Consider the following 26675-nt stretch of genomic DNA (forward strand, 5'->3'; position numbering starts at 1 on the left):
TAGAACTTGGGGGGGGGGGGACATGCTCACTTTTGAGTAGTAAGTAGAAAGCTTTAATTTTAGAAGTGATTAAGTTCCTAGGCCTTCCAGTTGTAGAGATAACCTTTACAATGTAAACAGATGCAGCCCTGCTTTCTTGACTCTGCAAACTAACCGCCGGGGTGCTTCTGCTGTTATTCATAGCTTTGTCAAGGAGTAGCAGAGTGAAGTTAGCAAGATTCTGGTCTGTTTCACTGCTGCTTTGAAGAGAGAAGAATCATGTAATTTCACTCTTTGGCTTCTTGGGAAAGCCATGAGCCGCAGAGGCAGGTACTGAAGCTATTCAGTGGGGTGGAAGACATAAAAAGAAGCATTGTTAAGGGAAAAGGATCAGAGGCATTCTGCCAGGAGGTTCTGGACTGAAGTTCTACAAGAGAAAGCTTCTCTGCTTTCCAGTTGGCTGAAGGAAGGAAGAGAGATTGACTTCAAACAAACACCTACTAGCCCAAGTTTGATAAAGACTAAGCTCCCAAGAGGGTCCACAGACAACTCCCTGGCAGATTTCCAAGAATCTTTTCTAATCCCAGCAACTGTGGGGCTGGTCTGGTCAGCCAGGTGTTGTTCCTGGAACTCACCAGTGACCTCTTCCCCCACAAATCTTTTGTATCAGCCTGTGACTAATCAGTTTAGTTAGCAGGTGTCTGATAAATTTTTCAGGGCATCTTAAAAACCAACAATAACTATAAACACAGCCATTTGCCTCTTTTTCCAGACCTGACAAACAAGTTCTGCAAAGGAATAAAAGCAGGAAGACTGACTCACCTTCCAAATAATCTAGTCCCTTTCTATCTGTAGTCATAGTTTTGAGCAATTATTTTTAAATTCACCATATAAAAAAAATTAATTGCTGCCACCACAAAAAGAAGTTAACATTAATTTTGGAAAGGGCCACAAGATATTATGCCAATAGCAAAAGAATCTTAACTGATGATGATGTTGGTGCTCTTAGTGGGAGTTTCAACTGTTGTCTGATGAAAATTATTCATGAGCATTTATTCAGCAAGACAAAAAAAGCTTAAAATACAATGTTATTTTTAAATAAAATCTAACTTAAAGAAACAAAACTAATATTTGATCACAATGTGAAGACTAGTCAGAAATTATGTACACAAACTAGATTATCTAATGGTCTCTTCTGGCCTTAAACTATGAATCTCTGAATCCTGCCTCTCATTTTTAAGATGTTTAAAGTTAAAAAAATGCATACAATATTAGCTTGCACAAACACTTAAAATCTAAAATTTATCTCATCCTATTCAGTTTAATACTTCTGTAAACTTTTAGGATTAAGACCATATAAGAATCATGCACACACATACTACTCTTCCTGTAGTCCTCTGAAGGAAGTGACCACTGATGCCTGCTAAGTGATAAGGATTTTATTGGTTTTGCAACAGCTACTGCTGAAGCAGCTGAAACAGATTCGTCGGAGATTCTTCCATTTACAGTGATGTTCGAGAATCAGAGAGTCTCTGGCACATTTAAGAGCTTTGGTTACATTACGTCTACTTTCCAACAGGATACTCTATGTTGTTAAAAGGGTGTGTTCATATTTACACATGTATACACACACATTCCTCAGGCTCAGAGGGAACAATATCCTGCGTACATTCTTCTGAGAATAAGGTACTATTGTCAAGGTTCAAACAAAGGGCTTGTCTACACATGGAAGTCAGTGCACAATAAGCTAGGATGTGAGCTTAAAGCACACTAGCTTCTCCACGCTAACTCTCTATGTGGACATTCTTCCTGAGCACTTTTTCCAATGTGGAGTGGCAGTCAAAAAAATGAACAACGTTGGGAATAATTATGAAAGGGATAGATAATAAGACAGAAAATATCCTTTTGCCTCTATATAAATCCATGGTATGCCCACTTCTTGAGTACTGCATGCGGATCTGGTCAGCCCATCTCCAAAAAGATATATTAGAATTTAAAAGGGTATAGAAAAGGGCAACCAAAATTAGGGCTATCAAATAGCTTCCATATGAGGACAGATTAATAAGACTGGGAATTTTCAGCTTGGAAAAGAGACAACTAAAGGGGGGAATATGATAGAGGTCTATAATGATTGGTGTGGAGAAAGTAAATAAGGAAGTGTTATTTACTCCTTCTCATAACACAAGAACTAATAGGCAGGAGGTTTAATTCAAACAAAAGGAAGTATTTCTTCACACAACGTACACTCAACCTGTGGAACTATTTACCAGATGATGTTGTGAAGGCCAAGACTATACCAGGGTTCAAAAAATAACTAGATAAGTTCATGAAGGACAGGTCCATCAATGGCTATTAGCCAGAATGGGCAGGAATGCAAAAACATGCTCTGAAGTATCCCTAGCCTCTGTTTACCAGAATCTGGGAACGGGTGACAGGGGATGGATCATTTAATGATTACCTATTCTGTTCATTCCCTCTGAAGCACCTGGCATTAGCCATTGTTGGAAGACAAAATACTGGGCTAGGTGGACCTTTGGTCTGACCCAGTATGGCCATTCTTATGAGCACTAAGAGTGCCTTTGGGCAGTTTTGCTTAATGCACTTCCAAAGTACATGGAGCAGTGTGGAGTAGCAAGCGTGTAGAGCTCCAGTGGAGTCTCCCCCGCCATTTGGACAACCCCACAGGTAAAACACAGTGGACACAAAACATATATATTTTGCCCCCCTTTTCAGACTAAGATTTAGAGTCTTGTAACTAATAAACGCATCCAACATGGGCCAAATTCAGCCAGGCCATAAGTGAGCACAATTCCCATTAACTTCAGTCATGGCTATAAAGCCACCAGATTCATTTAGTCATCTTTGCACACTGCTGTAAATATATATTTCTCTGACGCTGCTTTTAGTAGCAGCAATTTTATGGGTAATTTATGAAAATCATAATGGAGAGTTTTGAACATACTTTAGTGGAGATAAAAACCTGTAGGTAGCAGCCTTTTGTCGTGGCTACCTTTACAACAGAAGGCATTCCAGTTGGAATCCAACTGTACTTTAAGACATCCTATGGATTTAAATCACTCTTTAAAGAACATACCTGGGGTCACTGGAGCAGTTAAAAGTGCCTGTCCGTATGCCAAACCTTGATACTTTCTTCACCATTTTTTCCCAATGGACTTTACCCACGAGAGGACTTCTATCATTCGCTATCACCTATTGCCAAAGGGGGAAAAAAGCTTTAGAGCCAGAAACAACCTTAATCAACATTTTACGACATCTGCTCTCCTACAATTAAGTTAACTTTTAATGAAAACAGAAACCGGTTCATCCTCAATATTTCATTTCCTCCAGAATATACCAAAGATTTTATTCTGAAGTTTTGTCTATCCCTAGCTAAATGACTGTGTTCGTTAAGTGAAGCTATAACATTGGTAGTAGGAGTATAATGATTTCTTGCCAAGAGAAAAACATGTCAGGGACATGACAACTAATATAATTATTTGCTACATACCAAAGCTTCTAACATTTAATAGCAGCCTTGCAAAACTAATTAAAATTTACCAGCCCAGGTACAAAAATATGCTCTCTCTTTACCACAGTGAGGAAAATGTTAGTGATACATTACTCACCAGTCTCTCCTCTCTATCCCAGTGAAAAACTAAAACCTACCCAAACAAAAGTTGACCCAGAGCAAGTAGAATTATACACAGCTGCTTTAGATTACACACAATCATTACCATATTAGACTCCCTTAAGCCATCTGCCAACGGAGGCAATGCTGTCTAGTGATTAGATCCACAGACAGGCACCTAGGAATTTACTTCCAACTCTACCAGTCACTCACTCTAGGACTGTATGTAACTACTCCATGCCTCATTTGCAACATGAGGTTTCTTCCCTATTTGCAACATGAGATTAATACTTAATTCACAGAGAGGTTCCAAGGCTTAGTTAATGTCTATAAATTGCTGAGAGCCTCTTTGACCAAAAGGCGCCACAAATAAATTATTAAACACTCATCATCTGACTTATCAAAACCGAGAGAGAGAAAGTGTTAAACTGCCTGCAAGCTGCTGACAGGTAATTTTAAGTTATATGATTGATCACGAATCAATCAGTGTGACATTACAGTATCTACACACATTGCTTATTTTAGAAATGTGTAATATGCCCTAAAAGCTGACTGGTTGCCACTTTCTAATTGATTTCTGACTTCATTTTAAAACTCATGTTTGTCAAGTGTTTATTAAAATAAACACAGTAAAAGTGGTCCCAATGATCGTTTGACCTAACAATCGGAAATTTCACACACACTGCAAAAGTTGCTATCTCCATCATGATTAGCCACCTTATGTTGCTCGTGCAGGTGGCTGCATAGTCATTGTGAGCAAACATTAGGACAGCTGAAACATAATTTAAAGATTGGATGGCCAGAACCAAAAACCCTAAGACAGCCAGAAACATTCCTCCATTGTATAGGGAAAAAACAAGGCTGTCGGAAGTCCAGATGACAAATATAGTTTAACATTACGTAAAAGTGGAACACTACTTCACTGTCTCTCCCACTTCCATACTGCACTATACAATTAATTGTAATGACAGCCAAGAAAATACAACAGTCACTAGTAGGCGTCAGTGTAATTTGGCTGTTTGCACTGATTGCACCATTACAGCACAGTTGTATTATGTTCAAATGACAAAAAAGCTTCTCTGTTGGAATTGGTTATTTATTTGCACTAGCGAATGAACACATTATTAGTGGTTTTAAACCATGACAGATCTAGTTAAACTAATTTACAACATGGTTTTGCAAAATGAAGTTTTGCTAGCACATCTTGGAATTGTGTCTTTTGCTTTGTTTTCTTTGTAAAATACTAATATGGCAAAGAGCCATATATTGCAGCCACTCTGCACAGTGAACATCTGCTGACATCACTAGTTCAGTGCACAGACAGGGTAGGATTTTATCCTCTATGCATCACATTTCATGCTATACGTGTTCATAATCTGTAAACGGATATCAGTTTGAATGGGAATGCAATAAAATTTAAATCATATTAGTCCATTAGTGATGTAATGTGTCAAGAGGACCCAGTATGATAACAAAAGTACTGTGTTAACCAACAATCCTGTATATATTAAAGATTATATGCATAGTCTGAGTCTAAATACAGGGTTGGCTGAGGTTACACACAGTCCAGATCACTGCTATTTGTATATGGAAGAGAGAAGACAAATTGCTGTCATGTAGCAACTAGTCAGGTAGAGTAGTGTGGCAACTTGCAGAGGCATAATAGTCCAGTAGTTAGGACACTAGCCTGGGGCTTGGGAGATGTGAATTCAATTCCATGCTCTGCCACAAACTGCCTGTGTGACCTTGGGTAAATCATTTAGTTTCTCTAAGCCTCAGTTCATCTACAGAATTGAAAGGATCAGTTCTTTAAAAGATGATGAGATGCTCAGATACTATGGTAATGGGTGCCATCTATGTACCTGAAGATAGACAGGTGTTCCCACTGATAAATGAAAAGTATGAAAGCAAAATTAAGGTTAGTACTGGATTGTTAATTATTTCCAGACTTCTGATGCTTAGGTTTTTTTAATTACAACATTTTAAAAAACAAAGATACATGTCTATTATATTATTATAATATACAATAATGTTGTTTTAAGATATTACTTAAAATTAAAATAGAATTAATGTAGGAATATACAATATGGCAACAATGTAAAATCCTGTAGATTCTGACAGGAAATTGCACAATAAAACTTGCAATACAATAGCTTTGTTGACATTGAATTAGAGTGAAAGGTCCCAAACGATTTCAAGTGAAGTCTCAATGAAGATGTGACTCAAAATTATGGGGTGAAGGGACCAAAAGGCCTTTAAGAACAGATATTTGGATGAGTAAGATGCCTAGAACAACATCAGTAGGAAGTGGCTCTCCCCCGCCCCCCAGCAGCATGAAAGCATCTCAGACAATTGTGCAGCCAAATGGTTTCTCCATCATTAGCTAATCAGTATAGTTGCTACTTGCTTTGCTAATTGCCCTTATAAGGGTTTTTTAAAAACTTTATTATTCCACTATAAATCCCATACAAGTGTTGAAGGGTTTGATATAAACCAATGAATCTGAGGAAATTAAACACTCCTACTGTCCAGATCAGCTGCTATCTCTATACAACATAGAAAGATCACTCCCTGTTCCATTACTCCAGAAATACACAAACATGAGCACAGCAGGGTAGCAGCCTAAATTCTAAATTTTATTTCTGCTGTTGGTTTAAGCCAGATATCCATCCTTCATGCTATTTCATGCACAGTTTTTTGCAGGTCATTATAATAATATCTAGCCCCTCATTAAATTTCCAAGATGTGCAAACATCACAAGAATGTGAATGAAGGGTCAAGCAGTTGACAACTGAAGACAAGAACCGCATTTAATTATAAAACTTTGGTATCGTCTCCAGTACAGTATGTTATTTTAGTATTTTTGATTACTAAATGATTTACACCCTCCCACCCCATAGTTACGAGACATAGGATAAAAATGTTCTCTGCATTTGAGACAGAAGAGGGATTATGATGAGATGCAGGAGAGGGATTAGGTATATTTTGATACCAAAAAAACATTAAAATAGGATTAATTAGACAATTTTAATGATAAATAATGCTTTCATCATATCACATCCAGAATAAGGTATAATGCATGCTAATTTAAAAGAGGGTGGATTGGATTTATATCAAAGTGATTTAAATCATGATTTAGATCACCAGTCAGGAAGACTCAATTTAATCATGGTTTTCTACATAAAAGTGCATTCTTGTTGGTTGTTATAACCTTTAATACATATTCTTCACAGCTCAGAGGTAGATTAGGTTTCATGTTTAGAAAGTACACGATACATTTTTAAACAGTGATTTATTTTGAAAACTTTTCAGATTAGTTTTACAGCTATATCAGAAAATGAATGATTGTTTGGTTATTTCATTTACCAAAGGTAATTGAAGCAGATATTTATGAAATCATTGGGAGGTGAACTATCTCCAATTCAACAGGTTAATCATTAATATTTGGAGAATTTTCTTGCCATACTGTATTAGGAGGAGAACATCACCAGACAGACATTTAGATTGTTGTTTTAGTTAAATAAAACAATGTTAAGTATTCTGGATTTTTTTCTTCAACAGCAAACATATAATATTTTAACAAAACAAGTATATGTCCCTTGCTTCTCACATTTATCTCCAGACTTCTTCTCCTTGTCCAGGTCTATTCCACCCCCAACAATCTTCTATTCATTGAACATTTTGAAACTTTGCACTTTTAGAGAGAGGTAAGGGATTGACTCTGTGTACACAAATTTGCACAGGGACAATGAAGTTGAGGTCTGTTATTTCTCACCTCTATATATTATTTATTTATTTAAAAACATTTTTGCTGTTAACAAGCATGTTATCTCTGGAGACACAAATCCACAGAGAACTGCAAAACTAAGCAACTAAGCATTGATTAAAATAAGTTAATCAAGTGTGTGACCCAGGTCCTAGTGGGGAGCCAGCTGTGGTCACTCAATTAGGGTGAACTGCAAAGAATGGGGCAGACAATCCCCATAAAGCTGGTGGCTATTTCAATACTTAGATTCATCAAACCAGCATAAAACAGCTTCTTTATTACCTTACTGGTTACTCAGATGGTATCTTCTAGACTGAGCACTGAGTTCCATTGGGTAGATAGAAAGATTAACCTAAATAATCTGTACAGAAGCCTGTGGAACCCCATAAGATTGGGTCCCTAATCCATGAACTATTGGAACTCATTTACAAAACTTTTCTTGAAAATTCATGAATATATTGTCTCATAGTATAGAATTAGAATTTATAATCCCTATTCCATGATGAGATAGTTTTAATTAAGATACATTATAGCTCAAAGATATCTTTAGATAGGTTTTTTTCTCAAAAAGCATTTTATCAAAAAAATCCGATTTAAATAAATAATTTTTTTTAAATCATTGATTTTTATCCATCCTGATTTAAAATGTAGTACTTTATCAAGAACACAGGGTGACTAAAGTTGTTTGACTGAAGAATCCCAATGTTGTTGTAGCTGTGTTGGTCCCAGGATATTAAAGACCCAAAATGGGTGAGGTAATACCTTTTACTATTAACCAATAAATAAATTAACCAATCTGTTCTATCTTGTACCTAGCTGTGACTCTCTGAGTATGTTTCCCAGACCTGAAGAAGAGCTCTGTGTGAACTCAAAAGCTTGTCTCTCTTTAGGGTGACCAGATATCCCGATTTTATAGGGACAGTCCCGATTTTTAGGTCTCTCTCTTATATAGGCTCCTATTTCCCCCACCCCCATCCCGATTTTTCACACTTGCTGTCTGATCACCCTATCTCTCTTACCAACAGAAGTTGGTCCAATAAAAGATATTACCTTACTCACCTTGAATCTCTAAAGGAACAGAAAGCATTTTACAAACTGATACGGAGCCTACTTGGGGATCATTTCACCTGTCTATGGTGAAACAGCAGCTGTTTGAAAGAAACACCAACTTAAAAGAAAAAAAGGGGACTGAACAGGGGTCTGACACATCTGAGGAGCGTGCACTAACCACTGAGTTCTAGATATTCTGAAAAGGCCTCCCCCAGTCTCTTATGTTAAAGCTGTTCCATTGTGGATAAATACTTGAGAGAATGACTTTGTAGCCAGGTGGTTAGAGCGCCCCCTTGGAGGATGGAGACCCAGGGACCAGTCCCCTTGCACCAATTACTCAAAGTATTTATATACAGTAGAACAGCTTCTACTGGAGACTAGGAGCCCTACATCAGAATATCCCATTGCTTAATGGTTAGAGCACTCTCCTGAGGGATGGGAGACCACCTGTTCAAATTCTTTCCCTGCTTCTGGCAGAGGGGTGAATTGAACCTGAGTCTCCCACATCCCAGGTGAGTTCTCTAACCACTGGTTTAAAAGTTATAAGATGGGCACCACCTTCTCCTCTTCTCCCCTCAGATTTTGAACGGGACCTGATCTAGTAGGCAGCCTCTGAGCATACCTACTGAATCAAGGGTGACCATATGTCAAAAAGTAGAGGCCACAATGTAGAGTAAGAAATGTGGAAGGGAGGGGAGAAGAGAGAGAGGAGGAAACACAATGAAAAACCAGTTCAGAAAGTCATATACCACAAGCTATTACTAGAACAAAAAATGGAGAGAAACCAAGAATGGAAAGGAGATGCTACAGCTTTCTTGCTTTTATTCTGTAGGACTGGGCATATACTATTTAGCAAACATGCTATTCAATAAGTTGCACTGGATCAAATACTGTATTTAACAATTTTTATTTTTGCAGTAACCGTGACCAACTCTATAGCTGGTCAAATATTATTCAAAAATACCAGTTATATTCCAATAATTATTTGTAATATAGTCTTCTACTATTTGATCAGTCATAATAATAAACAACTACATTTTAAAAATGTATTAAGTAAGCTGATGAATAATATGTTGCAATCAAATTCAGTATGCAATTGACAGTACACAACCAATTTTATTCCTTTAAAATTGTTGGTGATGACCTTTGGGAAGGTGGCAACACACATTTTTCATCCTGGCCAGTCGGGGTCAAGTACATTTTCCCCGAAATCCCTATCTTTTCCTACTGGAATGTTACAATGCATATACATAACATACAATGGCAAATTCTTACTGTACCTGGCTATATTCCAGTGTAGCGTGTACACTTCAGAACAAATATGTATTATTGTGCTATTTACTGATTCTATATTATAGTATACTGTTTACTAAGAGACATTTAATGAAAAACAGTTATGATGTTCTGTCACTTCGTATCCTATTTGCTGTCACACAGGTTAGATCTCCAGTGCTTGTTACCTTGGAGTACCCTTCTGGGATTTTTCTTGTTCCATAGAGTCAAATACAGTCTCTTAGCACACTCAGAACCTACATGTTGCTATTAGATGAACTAGTCTCCAAAAATAACTTCTCCTTTGAAGCATATTTTAGCCACGATAAAAACTAGAAAAATTTCCCAATACCTGTACCAGCCAGATACCATCCTTTGTGTCTTCTACAAGCTCATAGAAGTGCATTTCACCACTGAAGTTTGTACTGGAAACTGATTCAGAAGCCTCTTCTTCCTTGAGAGCAGAATAGAGCTCACCCTCCATGAGGTCTCCTGAAGGATGGACAGAAGGGAAAAAACAATTATACTACATTTGATAAAGGTCACATTAATAAAAAATATTCAGATACGAAAGCCGTTTCTTTGTCAGATTGTGAAGATGTTGTTAATTACATTTTACATAGCTGGGTGCAGCAGCACTTCAGTCCAAGGACAATTAAAACTTTATTCTTAATTTATTTGTATATGTATTCATGCTGTTAACACACATCAATTTTAGCTGTCAATAAGCTATGGGACATGAACATTAAACAGATATACTCTAAAAAAAACAAACAAATGTATTTTCAGCCCCATAAGTCCCAGCTGATGTTGTCTGAAATTTACAGTACTAAATTGGAAGACATCAGTTTTAGTTTAGATGTCTTCTTTATTTTACATGAAATTTAGTTCTATAATGAACAAAGAGATCATGCAAAAGACAAATTGTTAAAACTGCCAATTTGGAATTCTAAAAACCTGTCTAATCAATAACACTATAATTAGAATTTTATTTACAGTGGGATAATCCAAAGTAGCTTGTACACAGCTAGCCTAAGGTTAAATTATTCCACTCTAAAAATTGATTTATTCTATTTACAAAGTAGTAAACATTTCCTAAGAACTTCAAGCCTAGCAACATGATTTTTCCTTAAAACAATGTGTATACATTTATTTGATAATCTCTCTTTTGTTATCTCCTTTCCCATACTTTCTTTTAGAGACATAACAAACCAGATTGTTAATACCGAATAACATTATAGGAGTTACTGTATTAAACTATCTCTTGAAAACATTTTTTGTAAACAAAGAAGTTGTTTCTTACAGAACATATGAAATTTAGAATTAAAGCAGAACCTCTTGGTATTAGAAAGCTATGAACTTCATTGAGACACATCTCATGATTTAAAGCCAAAAAAAAAAAAAATTGTGTAAAAATGTTACAAAACTTAATAAGAGGAGTATTTCTGTGACATAAAAAAAAAAAACCAGGACAACATTTTGGTTGGAGTTAAACATTCCCCTTCGGTGTTTGCACCCAAACATTACAACTTCAGGAAAGTATGCGAGCCAAAAAGCGAACGTGACAAGCAACACACGTGAAACTGACTAATCAGTTGTCACAGTTCAAACCAGAGATTTAAAAAAAAAAAAAAAAAAAAAAAAAAAAGTAACCAAACAAGGTAAATGGTGAAAAGCAAGTTAGATTTTTAAAAAGTGTCGGTGTTAATGGTATCAGCAATTAATAACAATTTTTTTTAAGTCAATGGGACCCAAATCTCCTCTCATTTTCACTAGTGTAAATTAAAAGTCAATCCATGCTAGTCTTTTTCTTTCTGCCCAAACACTCTTTGAGGTCCTAACTCCCATCTTGATTACTGTTGTCTCTTCTCCATCCTCTCCCTCTCCTACATCCACATCCCCTTGACAATCAATTTAAAAAGCAGCTGCTAAAGTTATCTTCCTTGCCTGTTACTCAGTCCACATAATCCCTCCACTGCCTCCCAACCCCATTTGCCATATCACATTCTAATTTCACATCCTCACCATCAAGGCCCTGCTACAACACCATACTTCTTTACTGGTCTGCTCAATCCTTATGTTGCTTGCCACCTTCAAAGTGCTAACCTCATCCTTTCTTAGCTTCTCACACAAACATTTCCATACCTAATTCCCAAGTGCATTTTGTACATGTGACGCTCTTATGTATAGAGCTACAAAACCACTACACTACCCTCTCTTCAAGACCCACCTCTGAAGCAAGACCTGTAAGAAACCAGTCAGATTGCTAGTTTGAGGAGCACACAGGGAAAGCTGGCACATTATTATAAAGATTACCATATTTGTTGGTATCCTTCTCTCCCCCTGCTTCATGGACTAGATCCGTGATACTCAGACCTCAGTGGTTCAGAAGACAAATTAGCGATCAACATTATCCAAAAGAGCCACAGTAGAGTGAATTCATTGTTTCTTTAATATTATATATTATTCTTACAGCAAAATGATGGACAAAGTATTATTATTTTATCAACTAAAATGGGTTAATAACATAGCAAGAGCATCCTGATTGGTTAATAATTAAATCACACAGTGTTTTAATATAATGTGAGGCAAAGAGCCATAGGAGAAACATTAAAGAGCCACTTGATGCTCATGAGCCTAGGCCTGAGTATCACTGGGCTAGATTCACAACGGGACTTAGGCGTTGTGATGCTGAGCCTTGCAATGCTTAACGCTTAGGTGTCTAGGAAATTGCTGTGATTCACAAAGACAGAGTTAGGTGCTCAGGTGTCTTATAACAGAGGGAGATAGGCACCTAGGAATGGAGTTCACAAAAACCAGCAGCTAGATGAGGAGTCAACTAAGCTAGCCAATTGGAGATGCATCTATCCTAAGCTATGCCCCTCTCAGGGAGTTCCGTGCCTAAGTCCAGGGGCTGGAGAGAAGTGCCTATCTCTGCTTGGGATTATCTGCTGTGAACCCTCTCCTGAGTCAAGTGCCAAAGATATTTCTTAAAAAAAGTTCGAGCTAGGGAGAGGAAGCGCTCCCTCATAACTTTTAGTCCAATGGTTAGGGTATTCGCTTGGTGTGTCTGTGACCCTGTGCGTCAGTTCCCCCCCACTGTCTGATGGCAATGGTGCTTGATCTGCCACTTGCTGTTCCAGTTTGGATAAGTAATTAAAGAGTCATTGGGTAAGCGAGAGACAGAGCACACACAAGTGTGTAAATAGACAATACTGTATATAGAAAAAACCTGTCTACATACATACGAAACAAACTGAACTTAAAATATAAATCAATACAGGTGACTTTAAATCTTATTAAAATACGTAGAATCTGTTTGGTCCACACAAGGTTGTGCTTATGTTTGTGTGGCCCTCTTGTGTAATAAGACTGGATACCACTGCCTTAACCATGGGCTAAAATTTATGTGGGAACACCTCCCACCATCATGGACCATTTTGAGTACAGTTAGATATGCTCAGAGCACATCAACTGGATCAGGCCCCACAGCTGAGTTACGCAGAGGAGCATTTATCTTCCCTCAGCTAATGAATTGCACTGGGGCTCAGGCACCCAGACATCTAGAGTGAAGAACCAGTGTACATGCCCGGAGGCAGAAACATAGGCACCTAGGGAACTTTTCCTGCAAAAAAATATGGGTGCTGAGTAAGCTTAGGCACCTACGGGGTTAGGTGACAGGGGAGCGGAAATTTTGTAAATACCAGTGGTATCTGGATTTTATGCACCTGAAGTGGCAGTTAGATGCCTAAGTCCCTTTGTGAATCTAGCACCATAGGTCGCTTGTCTTTTTAGTTAGCAGGCTCTTTGGCACAGGAGTTAGTTACATCTGTGTGTGTGTTTATGCAGCACATAGCACATCAGAATGTTGGTCCTAATTGGGGTCTTCAAGCACTATGGTAATATAAATGGTAAATTAAAGGAGTTCCACCAGGACAAGACTAGTGTGATCAAAATTAGGCCCATGACAGTGTCCTTTTAATGGGTTAATATCTTGGCCTATGTAGTTACAGTGCTGAGGGCTAGAGTAGCCAGGATGCAGAATGGGAGAAAAAGAAATGTTTGAGTTTTAGAAGCAAAGCTGACAGCATACTTCCTACTGTGTAAACATAATCTAACATTCAGATTCAACCCCCCTCAGCAATTCATAGAATCATAGAATCATAGAATCAGATCAATCATTATGATCATCTACCATGATGATCATCTGATGCAGGCCACTGCAAGATGCAGGCCACATAACCCCCACTCCACCACTTCGCAGAACCCTGCCTGCCATGCTGGCCGAAGCCCCAAAAACCTCCAATTCCCCCTTCCTCCTTCCTGGAGGAAACCCAAATTCCCCCCAAATATGGGCGAGCACTGAACCCAAGACTCTCTCCAAAAAACTACTTAAAACATACCAGGCACATAGGTTACACATTGACAGGCACATAATTGACCTCCTATATCTTATCATATCATCTCCCCATACCATCTCTTATAAACTTATCTCTTCTTACTCCTCTTTACTTGTCCTGTTTCCCACTCTGTCCAGTTTTGTTCCTCCCCTGCACTCCCTGATGCTGAATTTCCTTTTCCTGAATTTCTTCCTGACTGACACTTTATATTCGTTATATCTCGTGTCGTCTGTCATTTAGCACTGACTGAAATTCTCTTCCTTCTCTCCTTCTGGTATTTATATATTATATATTTATATATCTTCTCCCTCCTCTCCCTCTTTCCTCTCTTCCTTTAAGGAAAACAAACTCACTTCCTCCTCTTCCCTTTCCTTCCTCTCGAATCATTTTCAGTTCCATTTCTTTGTCCCTTCTTTTACCTGTTCTTCTTTGAATTCATCCTTCTTAAACATGGAGAAACAACTGCACACAATCCTCCAAATGAGGTCTCACCAGCGCCTTATATAAACCTCCTAGCACCTCTCCCTACCTCCTAATAGAAATAAATAATGCTACCCAAGACAGCATTTTTTTTTTTACAACACACCACATTCTCTCTACTCATAGTCATCTCATCATCCTCACCTCCCTCCTCCTCCCTCTCCTCTCCTCCTCACTCAACTTCGTCCCCAGTTTATTTATAACTAAGTTTCTTGACCCTAATCCTAAATGCATAACCTTACACTTCTCACTATTGAATTTCATCCTGTTACCTGTACTCCAGTTTCCAATCTCATCAATCCTGGAGAAAATCGATCCTCTGAATCCCCATAACCCCCCCAACTTGGTGTCATCCATAAACTTATCAGCCACCTCTACTCTGGTTCTCCCAGGGTCAATCAATAAAAAAAAATAAAAAAAAAAAACAAATAAAGGCCTTGAGGGAACTCACCCCCCCCCCAACCCTCCCCCCCAGTTCCCCCCCCCTACTACCCTCTCTGCAGTCTCCTCCCCAGCTCTCTCCCACCCTCCATTTTTTCTTTTCCTTCCATCTTTTTTTTTTCATTTAGTAATTCTTCATCGTGTACCGTATCATATCATCTGAAATCCATATAGATATATGAGATCATCCCACTTTCTTAAAAAAAAAATCTCTCTCTCTCAAGAAGAAGGGAGTGTTGTTGGTTTGCACGATCCCCCTTCGTAAATCCATAATGTAATATATCCAGTTGCCCATCGCCTCATGCTCCGGAACCATTCTCTCTTTTAAGATTTTTTCCATGACTTTGCATACTACAGATGTTAGACTAACAGGCCTATAATTCAGACTAACTTCTCTGAAATATTCTCTTTCCTGTCAAGGGTATGCTTTACAAGCAAAACCTTTGCTCTAACTAGTCTACTGAATACAGAAGTCCTATTTTCTTGAAAGATGGTAGAATATGATATTCACATTTACAACTTGGGTTAGAAATTTAATGTATTTCAGTTCTACAGCTTTTTGAATGATCTCTTACATTTATCACACTAATATTTTATTATTTAGTCTACCAAGACAACTGGTTATTTATTTAAGTTCTGCTTGGAGAGCTGTTAACCCATAAAGGTGGACACAAGGTTGAGAAATAGAAATGTGTAGTGTATGTAACATTTTGACAAGACCTGAAAAACTGAGGCTCTGTCCCCTCCCAGTAGGTATATCCTGATACTTTCACAAGAGTAGCATTTGCCTTGATGTCCTTGGCCAAAAATTCCCTCCTCCCACAATACTGTTGTAAGGCATGCCCTGTGCCAGCTGCCTGCTGTCCTACACCCCAGAGGTGGCTGCACTTCAGTGGTGCTATATATATAATCTGGAAAGCACTTAAGGATCCTTCAGTATGAAAGCTGCTATTAGAAATGTAAGATTATTACTACTGAGATGATTTTGTTCCCCAATAAGCTCTTAATAGGTATTAATTTTTTTTTAAATCAAGCATTCAGAGATTAAGGACAGAAAACCATTCCTAGGCAAAAAAAAAAAAAAACCAACAGCAAACCTCTCAACGTTAATGGGTGAATATCTTCTTACGTACGATCTCTTACCTGACTTCTCCACCAGCTCCCTGACATCTTTCTTTTCCAGCAGCCCAGAGTACCCAAGCCCCCTGCACTCCAAAATGGTCTTCAGCTTCTTGAAGCTTAGGGCCACCGGGTCCACCAACTGGGTGGCAAAGAAGCCAGTTTCATACCAGACAATGGCTTCAAAAAACCTGGCCAGGACAAACAGGACCAGAAAATAGAGAAGCAAGAAAAACAGCTTCAGCCACATCTTTCCTCTCTCTGTGTGTGACTCTCTGCAGAGAGAGCCAATCCTAGGAGAGAGCGAGAGAGACAGATCCCAATTGAGGAGGCAGTGGGAAGGAGCGAATTATTCAGACCAATAACCCCCCTGCTGCTGCTGCCGCCTGGATCCTCCTCCTCGCCCCTGGCTTCTGGGCCCGCTCCTTGCTGCGCTCGTCCCAGGCAGGGGTTGGGGGGAGAGAAAGGAGATCACGGGGTGTTGCCGAGTTGGCCGGGGGAGGGTGAAAGGGGATGGGGGCTGCGCTCCCGGGGGGCCGGGGAGGGGGGGGGCTGCGGCCCCAGGGAGGGGATGGGGATAGTGGGGGAGCTGAGGCCCCCAGTCAGGCCGGGGGGTGGGAAGGAGGCTGGTCTGCGGGAGGGGGATTTAGGGGGAGCCGCCTCCGCTCGGGGGCTCAGCGGGGCGAGACGCTGGGCCTGGCGCCTGCCTGCGGGCTCCGGGTCCCGGCCTGCCCCGCCCGGCCTGCCCCCAGCGGAGCCCGAGCCGCCGGCGGAGCCATAACAAGTGACGTCGCAAGCGGGGACAGCCGCGGGAGGGGGCAAAGGGCGCCGGGGAGGGGGAATCTCGGGCCCCGCCCCCGGGCGGTGCTGGGCGCTCAGCCAGCCGCCAGCCCGAGGCAGCGGAAGGGGACGAGTCCGGAAACACAGACCCCCGTGAGCGCTATTTGGAGGCGATGCCCGGGAATTGCCCCCCCTCCCCCCAGCCCCGATCCCAGACAGCCCCGGGCTCCCCCATCTCTTCCCCGGCCCCGGACACTCACTGCCCCCCATCTCTTCTCCCCTCCCCCATTTCCCCGGCCCCAGACACTCACCCGCCCCCATCTCTTTCCTGGCCCCGCACACTCATTTGCCCCCCCCATCTCTTCCCTGGACACTCACCCCCATCTCTTCTCCCCTCCCCATTTTCCCTGGCCCCAGACACTCACCCCGATCTCTTCCCCGGCCCTCATTGTCCCCCCCACCTCTCTTCCCCGGACACCCCCCCATCTCTTCCCCGGCCCCGGACACTCACTGCCCCCCATCTCTTCGCCCCTCCCCCATTTTCCCAACCCCAGACACTCACCCCCCATCTCTTCCCCAGCCCCGCACACTCATTTGCCCCCCCCATCTCTTCCCTGGACACTCACCCCCATCTCTTCTCCCTCCCCATTTTCCCTGGGTCCCAGACACTCACCCCCATCTCTGCCCCAGCCCCTCATTGCCCCCCCCCGGGCATGATTAACCTCCCCCCACTTTATCCTGTGACAGGTATTATCCTTTGCTAAAGCACACGGGCAGCAGCAGCGTGTTTACCTCGGCCCGCAGCTCCTGGGCCCCCTCTAGGACTGAATCGAAGCGGGAGAGGCTGAGGCGTGGGGCAGGCAGGCTTGAACACCCCGAGCCGGGCTTTTCAATAACCTCGTTGGGGGTTCCGCAGCTCCCACCCCCACCCCAGTCGCTGCTGTGAAGGGCTGACCTGACACGCCACAAACAAGGGAGCTCCAGGGCGAGTGGACGGGGCTGGAACGCGAGCAGCCCGCTCCTTCCTGCTCACAGAGGCTGCTTTAGCTATAGGCAAGCTAGGCAGCTGCCTGAGACTGCAAGGTTGGCCCGCCCACCCCTCTGTCATGATGGAGAGGTGTAACCCCAGGCACCAGGTCACACTGCCACTCACTCAAATGCGCCCCGGCTGCTCCTCCATTGTGACAGAGGGAAGGCAAATCTGCTGTCCTCTTGTGAGGAGGCTCGGCTGCAAACTGAAGTTTTGCCTAGGATGGCAGATTGGCTTGTGCAGCCTCTGTCTGATGGAGAGTAATGTGTGCTTCTCCCTTAGCTCACAAGATTTATTCCTCTCACAAAAAGTCATAACAAGCAACCCAAATGCTGCTGCTCCCCAGAATCAGGCCCTAAGTACTTCCAGAGATAAAACCCCCGCACCCCAGTGATTTGCTTAAAGGGGGTTGGACATTAACGGTAAATTCTATAGTGACTGATTATAGACTTAATACTTTTGACATTTTAATGTTTAAGCATTTTTATTGAAATTTTCACAGTTGCAGGAAATGGGGGGCATCGGATATTATTTAATGGTGGCAGGCATTGAGATTCAAAAAGTAAAGTCTTTATAACCATTAAAACACAAATTGTCAACATTACATGCCAAAATATACAAAGTAGATATCCTTAAATCAAACTCTAAAGTTCTCAAGCAGGATTTTTCTTACATTGCCTCTTCTTTACATTTCAATTAGCAATTCTGTCATTTTGTGTGTGGATGGTGAAATTGACATTTACCAAGATGTAATCTTTGCCAGCTTAACTCTAGAAAAGCCATGCAGAGTTAGATCAGATAAGGGTGACCAGATGTCCCGATTTTATAGGGACTGTCCTGATTTTTGGGTCTTTCTTATATAGGCTCCTATTACCCCCCACCCCATCCTGATTTTTCATACTTGCTGTCTGGTCACCCTAGATCAGTTGGTCAGGCAGCTTAGGCACCCCCATTTAAGTTTTGTATGAAAAGAAAAGCTTCATAAATCCACAGCACTGATGCATGTTCCATTTGTAACTTTTATCCAATAAGCCATGAGAAATCTGACCATAGGTACTGAAGTTCCTACAGCTGAAGCAGAGCTGGGACTGCGAGTGCACAGGCATCTCTCCCCACAGTGCCAGCAGGATCCAACAATTCAGGTGTGCTCCAAGTGGGAGAGCATTTGCTGCATGGAGCCCCCATGAAGCTGCATTGAGCTGTCCCTAGGGAGAAAATAGGAAGTAGAATTTCATGACATTCTTGGGCCTTAAAAGGGGGAAGTGTGGATACCTGTGTACCTGGGTGCAGCACAGAAGAGTTCAAACTGCTGACCAGAGTGGTCAGGATAGGTAGTGTGGGACACCTCATGGAGGCCCATTATAGCAACATAACCAAAGGCGGTGTCTACAGTGATACTTAGGCCTGGTCTACACTAGGACTTTAATTCGAATTTATCAGCGTTAATTCGAACTAACCGCTCAACCGTCCACACCAGGAAGCCATTTAATTCGAACTAGAGGGCTCTTTGGTTGTACTCCACCCGGCAGGTGGAAGCTCGAATTAGGCTTGGTGTGGATGCTAATCGAACTTAGCAGCTCCGGGAGCTATCCCACAGTGCACCACTCTGTTGACGCTCTGGACAGCAGTCCGAGCTTGGATTCTCTGGCCAGCCACACAGGAAATGACCCGCGAAAATTTGAATTCATTTTCCTGTCTGGGCGGTTTGAATCTGACGTTCTGGTTGCACCTGCAACGATGCAGAGCTCTCCAGCAGAGGAGTCCGGGCAATCCCAGAATAGAAAGAGGTCCCCAGCATGGACTGACCGGGAAGTCCAGGATCTGATCGCTGTGTGGGGCGAGGAGTCTGTGCTCAGCTGCGCTCCAACAAGCGAAGACCTTCGAAGGTCTCTAAAGCCATGAAAGACAACGGAGACAGCCGGGATGCGATGCAGTGCCGCGTGAAAGTGAAGGACCTAAGACAAGGGTATCAAAAAGTCAGAGCGGCAACCGGACGCTCCGGAGCCCAGCCCCAGACATGCCGCTTCTACGAGGCACTGCATGCCATTCTAGGTGGGTCTGCCACCAGTGCCCCACCAGTGACGGTGGACTCCGAGGACGGAATAGTGTACGGGACAGTTCCCCTCCTGTTCGCCGATGGGAAGATGAGGAAGGGTCTTTAGAGGACGGCGCAGGCGACATCGAACCCACTCCCGCTTTCCCTGACAGCCAGGATCTCTTCATCACCCTCACAGAGATCCCAACCAGGACTCGGAATCAGGGAAGGATCAGGCGTAAGTGCTACAAACAGGGAAACATTTATTTTTTAAGAAACAGGGATTTATATAAAAATAGAAATACTATATAAACATTTTTAAATATGAAACTAAACAAACAGCAGGTCTACACAAACAGCAATGGAGCAATAGTCCTCTGGGGATATTTCAAAAAGCTCTCAGAGAGCAGCTGGAAAAGCCTCAGCAAGAGGTTTCTTGGGAGAGGTGCTTTATTGGGTGCTCCGTTGAAGCACACTCTTCGCGCCATGCCATCCTCAGGTAGAGGGGGACCATCGCCTCTACGAGCATGGCAGCGTAGGGTCCTGGTCTGTGCAGGGCTTCTATTAACATCCGCTCTCTCTGTGTGCGCCTGACACGCCTCAGGGTGATGTCGTTGTGGAAGTGCTGCATCTAATTAGTGGAATTAGTGTACTGTTACTATTGTGCATGGTAGACTTTTACTTTGCATAAGAATGACCCTCGCTTAACAGAGTTTTACTTTGCATAAGAATGACCCTCGCTTAACAGAGTTTTACTTTGCATAAGAATGACCTCGCTTAACAGCCACTTGTGGCAGGCCTCAGAGGAAAAGCATACAGGGTCTTTCCGTTCACTGGCGGGAGATGCATAACGCTCATCTTTTCTGCTTTGCACATTGCCTCCAGCAGGAGAGCACAGCTAAGCACTAACTGATAAGCACTCTGTACTGTAAGGCTTACCAGGACTTTGTGCAAGAGGATGCAGCTGTCTCTCTGCGCTCTCCAGTGCAATGGCGCCGCCAATGAGAGCGTATTCGAAATCTCGGACTAGTTCTGAGATCTCCTGAGACTTGGTTCCCTCTTTGGTCTTGTTCACTGAAACTGACTAGACTGTGTTTACTGTTGGCAAACATGTATGTGTTCAAGGAAATCACCTACTTTTCACATCACACAGCTTTGGCTCCTTCCCGGACTGCCCGCCATCCCCTCGCAGAGGCTGGCACGGATTAGACGCAGAAAGAACCACACAAGGGCCGACCTGTTCCCGGCACTGCAGGCCCGCTCCAGAGCGGAGGCGGCAGAGCCGAGCCAGTCGAGGAGAGCCTGTGTCAGCAGCATCGCACACACCTGGAACGGGAGGATAGGTGGCGGCAGGAAGACCAGCAGGCGACTCAAACGCTGCTTGGTCTAATGAGGAGCAAGCGGACACGCTCCGGCGCCTTGTAGATGTTCTGCAAGACCGCAGTCAGGAGGAGAGAGCCCCCCTGCAGTGCATCTGCAACCGCCCTCCAACGCCAAGAAGTCCTGTCCCCCCCTCACCCAAAGTGACAAGACGGAGGCGGTAGGGGCCGTGAGAACTGTCCCTGCACCGCACACCGATAATGTTAGAGACAACTGTCGCACTGTAAATTTGTACAAGCTCTTTCTTTACAGCATCAACCAGTCCCAACTCCAAGTTCAAACCCCCCACTGTGTATTACATTATTAAAAGCGGTTTGGTGTTACTGACTGTTTCCGTCACGTTTCTGGTGTCAGAAGACTTTCTGTTGTTCTGTGGGGGGGGGGGTAATTGTAATGTCACTGCATAGCCCACAGTGCCATGCTACAGACTTGGCTGCAGGGTCAACTGCAGGGCACACACAGACTGCAGTCACTAGGCACCAGGGACAGTCTGTGTGGTGTATGCTGCCCGGGTCTTTCCTTGAGGTGTATGCTTGTGCAGGGTCCTGGTGCCTGACATCCCGAATGTAAAGGCAGGCTTCCCTTCACATGCATTTGGACCGTAGTCACGATCCTCCCCGGTGCCCCGAGCCCCAAAAATAGACCTCATCCAGGGGCAGATACTCACCCTTCCCCCCCCCCCCGCACCCCATCCCACGCCCCAACCCACAGCCGGCATGGTAACCCCAATCCAAGGACGGCACCCCTATAAACTTCCTGCAAACCCACCCATCAGTGCACACCTTAACCAGCACAGAATGCTTCCATGTTTCAACGAATAAACAGAAATGAAAAGTCAACGAAAGATTTATTATTAATTACTAAAACATGTCCTTAGTTTTAAAACGTCCTTGGGAAGTGGGGAAAACTTGGTTTATGATCAGGCTCTCTTAAAATCAAGTGGACAGTCACAGGTTACCCTGCTCTGCGAGGAAACTCGCTTTCAAAGCCTCCCTGATGCATATCGCTTCCCGCTGGGATATTCTCTCAGCACGGGTGTCTGGCTGATCGTAAACAGCAGCCAGGCGATTTGCCTCAACCTCCCAAGCGGCCACAAAGGTCTCGCCCTTGCTCTCACAGAGATTGTGGAGCACACAGCAAGCAGCAATAACTACGGGGATATTCTTTTCGCTGATGTCCGGCGAGTCAGTAAGGTCCGCCATCTCCAGCACACTCCACCACCATTCTGCACTTGCTCAGCCGGTAGTTGAAGAGTTCCTTTTCAGTGTCCAAGGCGCCTGTATAGGGCTTCATGAGCCAGGGCATTAGCGGGTAGGCCGGGTCCCGAGGATCACTGTAGGCATCTGCACATCCCCAACCGTTATTTTGTGGTCCGGGAAGAAAGTGCCTGCCTGGGCGTCTAAACAGACCAGAGTTCCTGAACACACGCGCGTCATGAACCTTGCCCGCCCACCCGGCGTTGATGTTGGTAAAACGTCCCTATGGTCCACCACAGCTTGCAGCACCATTGAAAAGTAGCCCTTTCGGTTAATGTACTCGCTGGCCTGGTGGGCTGGTGCCAGGATAGGGATGTGAGTCCCATCTATAGCCCCACCGCAGTTTGGGAATCCCATCGCGGCGAAGCCATCTATGATGGCCTGGACATTTCCGACAGTCACTACCTTTGAGAGCAGTTGCTCAACGATTGCGTGGGCTACTTGAATGACAGCAATCCCCACGGTAGATTTGCCCACGCCAAAGTGGTTCGCTACTGACCGGTAGCTGTCTGGCGTGGCAAGTTTCCAGAGGGCTATGGCCACTCGCTTCTGCACAGTCAGGGCTGCTCGCATCCTTGTGTCCTGGCGCTTCAGGGCAGGGGACAGCAAGTCACACAGTTCAAGGAAAGTGTCCTTACGCATCCTGAAGTTTCGCAGCCACTCTGTGTCATCCCAGACCTGCAGCACTATGCGGTCCCACCAGTCTGTGCTTGTTTCCCGGGCCCAGAATCGCCGTTCCACACCATGAACTTGACCCATTGCCACCATGATCTCCACTGCCCGGCGTACCCTGCTTTGTGAGAGGTCTGCGCCACTCTCCTCACCGTGCTGCGGAGCCTCCTCGCCCGGTTTCTCAGCATCTGACTGTGGAAGAGGTGGACGATAACGTGCGAGGAGTTGACAACGGCCATAAGTGCAGCGATGATCGCAGCGGGCTCCATGCTCGCAGTGCTGTGGCGTCCGCGCTGTAACCGACCAGAGAAGGGCGCGAACAGATTTCCGCGGCGCTTTCAAGGAAGAGAGGGAGGGCGGGATTGACGGTTCAATGCCGACACATTTTTCCCCCCAGCATGCATTGGGGTGAAATCCCACAATTCCAATGGGCAGCGGGGAGTGCGGGAACTGTGGGATAGCTTCCCACAGTGCACCGCTTCCAAAGTCGAAGCTGGCCCCGTGAATGTGGACTCAGAAGTTCGAATTTGTGTATTTAGTATGGATACACAAATTCGACTTATTAAGGTCGAATCCACAAATTCGACTTAAGTAGATTCGAAATAGTCCTGTAGTGTAGACAAGCCCTTAGCTGATATAACTCTGCCTCAAAAAGCTCTATGCCTCTCATCGAGGTGGTTTTCTTTTGTCAGAAGAACAGGAGAGTTTTGTTACTGTGTAACGTAGACAAGGCCTAAGGCTCCTTAAATAATAGCAGGGCCTGCAGAAAAATATGTCTAGCAACAGCTGTCTCAGAACACAAACTCAACCTAATTTCTGGTGCAAGTTAGTTCACAGCCAGGGCCCTCCTCATTGAGAACACCATAGATACCGCAGCAAAGAGTTCTGTGGCACCTTAAAGACTAACAAACATATGCATCCGATGTATTGGAGCTTTTGTGGGAGAATACCCACTTCATCTGTTAGTCTATAAGGTGCCACAGAACTCTTTGCCACTTTTACAGAGCCAGACTAACATGGCTACCCCTCTGACATTTGACATCATAGATACCATTCCCCAGATTTGAACATGGCCACTCTTATCCTCAATGTACTTGCTGAGTAGAGTTTGGGTAGTCAAGATTAATTGGTTTTAGTGGTAGCTGGTCACAAGCTGAGCCTTTTGGCTTTGTCAGCTTTGCTCCCTATATTGAAAGGGATAGTCCGTTATTCTTACTATCAAGTATCAGAGGGGTAGCCGTGTTAGTCTGGTTCTATTCACCACTAAAGCTCATGCGCTATTCTTACTATGTACATTTGTGAGGGTGTAGTCAAAAGTAAAGATTTGAAGGGCGAACCACATAGCTCTAATACTGGACAATTAAGGACAAACTGATTTTATGAGATAGTTTTGCTAAATACTGAGCCACATGGAGGAAGACCAGCTTGAACAGAATGTACCCAGGGATCAGTTGGTACTTTAACATTAGTCTATGAGAGGGAAGGGTTGTAATGCTCTCGCATTTCTTCATAACATCTCACAGTCTACAAAACTTTTCAAGCTGACAAATGTGAGGTATAATTTCTGGGTCTCTCTGTCACATCTTCCATGCACTAAGGATCCATCTAAATAATGATAAAGTGACTCACTGCTGTAACGACCACTAACAGGATTAGCCCACACACAGACCCCTGCCCACACTGAAAATGGTTTGGCTACTAGCATAGATAGGACCAAAATGTTAACAGCATTACAGAAAGCATGTTCAGCATCACCTGACGTCAGGCCCCTAATAGGTTCTTTGTACCTATGCTGCAACTGGTCTGCAAAGCTACAACCCTTTTCTCCTTTAAATACCTCTTAAAGACCTACTTCTTCTGACACACATACAAGAACCTAGCTGACTAATTAATCTATTTATTTATCTAAAGTGAGCAGCTCAGACATGTGGAGTGATGGGTGGGAGGAAAGCAAGAGAGAGGCACCTACCATGTTTAGTTTTAGTTACAAGTTTGTTTAGGATTTTTAAGAAGCAGTGGACTTATTACCATATGAACACTTTGCTCATATGTTGTATCCAGAGCTGGTTTTGTGGTTTTAGGGAGTATGCTTTGCAGGGTAGGGGCTGTCCAACTCCTCCCTAATTTGGAAAGCACACAGCAAAACTGTTTAATGGCAATTAAAGGAGGTGTGGTAGGTGCATAGAGACAATGCTTGTCTCTAATATGGCATTTGCCTATTGTCAATGGACTAAGTGAAGCAGAACAGCATTACCTTTGCCAACAGCCTCAAAGTTACTTCCCAACACTCCCCCTACATCATTGGTTGTGTTTTTTGGTTAAAATAGTTTCGTTAGGCTTGTAGTTCAACTTTCTGGCTGTTCATATATAGTCACATGCTGATATTTTGGCCAGTACACCAACTCTGGAATATGACTATCCTAATAGTAAGGAAAACAGACATAACTACTTTTTAAAATTTGATTTTCTATCAAAGCCCAGAGGTAGACTGGGCAGCAAGGTAACTGAATTAAACTTTCATTGCAAAGAAGTGGAGACTACCAATGTTTCTCTGTAGAGGAAGAGGGTTAGAAGAGGAGGGGCCTGTGAATCAGGATCTGGCTTAGCTTTAGTAGTTGAAAGGCTCCCCACAACACTTCTGCCTCAACTCCATTTTGCACCTAGGTGGCCCAGTTAGGGGAACTGAAGCAGGAGGAGCCCTTGAAGTAGAGGGCTATCAGTAGACAGAGACTAGGCTGTATCCCCCATCACATTGTGTTAGGCCTTGTCTATACTACAAAGTTTTGTCAGCAAAAGGCAGCGCTTGCCGACAAAACAGGGGAGGTGTACACATTACAAATCTACTTTTAGCTGACAAAATAAGACCACCCTCAACAAGCATAAAGCTTTTTGGGACAAAGTTAAAGCAACAAAGGGTCAGTGCAGACACTGCTGCTATTTGTTGACATAACTGGCTTTTAACCTATTCTAGCTCCTCTTGTCAACCTCCTCCTAGCCCTGGCCATCTACAAAACCAGGGAGAGGAGGTTAGCCAATGGGGTTTCCTGCGACTGTGGGGCCTATTTCTGCTCCTTAGTCCGTTCACCCATCTGGGCAGAGTTCCTTTGGGCAGTGTCCGCTAGCTCCCTTGACACCTTCGAGGAGCAGTGGGTGCTGTCTGGGGTTCTCTGCTCGGTATCATCAGGTTCCCTTCGTTTAGCCCTGTAACCTCACTCCCATTCCTGTTATCTCCTTAGCTGTCCCCCACAATTATTTGGAACCCCAGATCTGTGGATCCTCCCCTTAGGCTGAGGGGAGGTCCTTTAGTAGTGGGTGGGCGGAAGCCACTTCCTGGATCCCAACAGGACCAGTATTCCACAGTGCCTGCCATGACCCCTCTGCTCACTG

General features: G+C 43.4%; 1 protein-coding gene across 4 annotated transcripts in view; it reads right to left on the reverse strand.

Moving 5' to 3' along the window:
• The window catches only part of LOC120405816 (charged multivesicular body protein 3), a 50849-nt gene extending 32827 nt beyond the window's left edge, over positions 1-18022 (reverse strand). The window contains exons 1-4 of one of the 4 annotated variants that reach the window (XM_039539596.1): positions 17871-18022; positions 16160-16428; positions 10048-10187; positions 3074-3189 (exon numbers count right to left, since the gene is read on the reverse strand). In XM_039539596.1, coding sequence (XP_039395530.1) covers positions 3074-3189; positions 10048-10187; positions 16160-16385 — 482 coding nt within the window. In that variant the 5' untranslated portion in view covers positions 16386-16428; positions 17871-18022. The other 3 variants (XM_039539597.1, XM_039539602.1, XM_039539598.1) reach the window with 3 other exon arrangements.
• Positions 18023-26675: the final 8653 nt, after the last annotated feature.

This window comes from Mauremys reevesii, linkage group 5 (genome assembly GCF_016161935.1).
Source record: "Mauremys reevesii isolate NIE-2019 linkage group 5, ASM1616193v1, whole genome shotgun sequence".
Classification (NCBI taxonomy): Eukaryota; Metazoa; Chordata; order Testudines; family Geoemydidae; genus Mauremys; species Mauremys reevesii.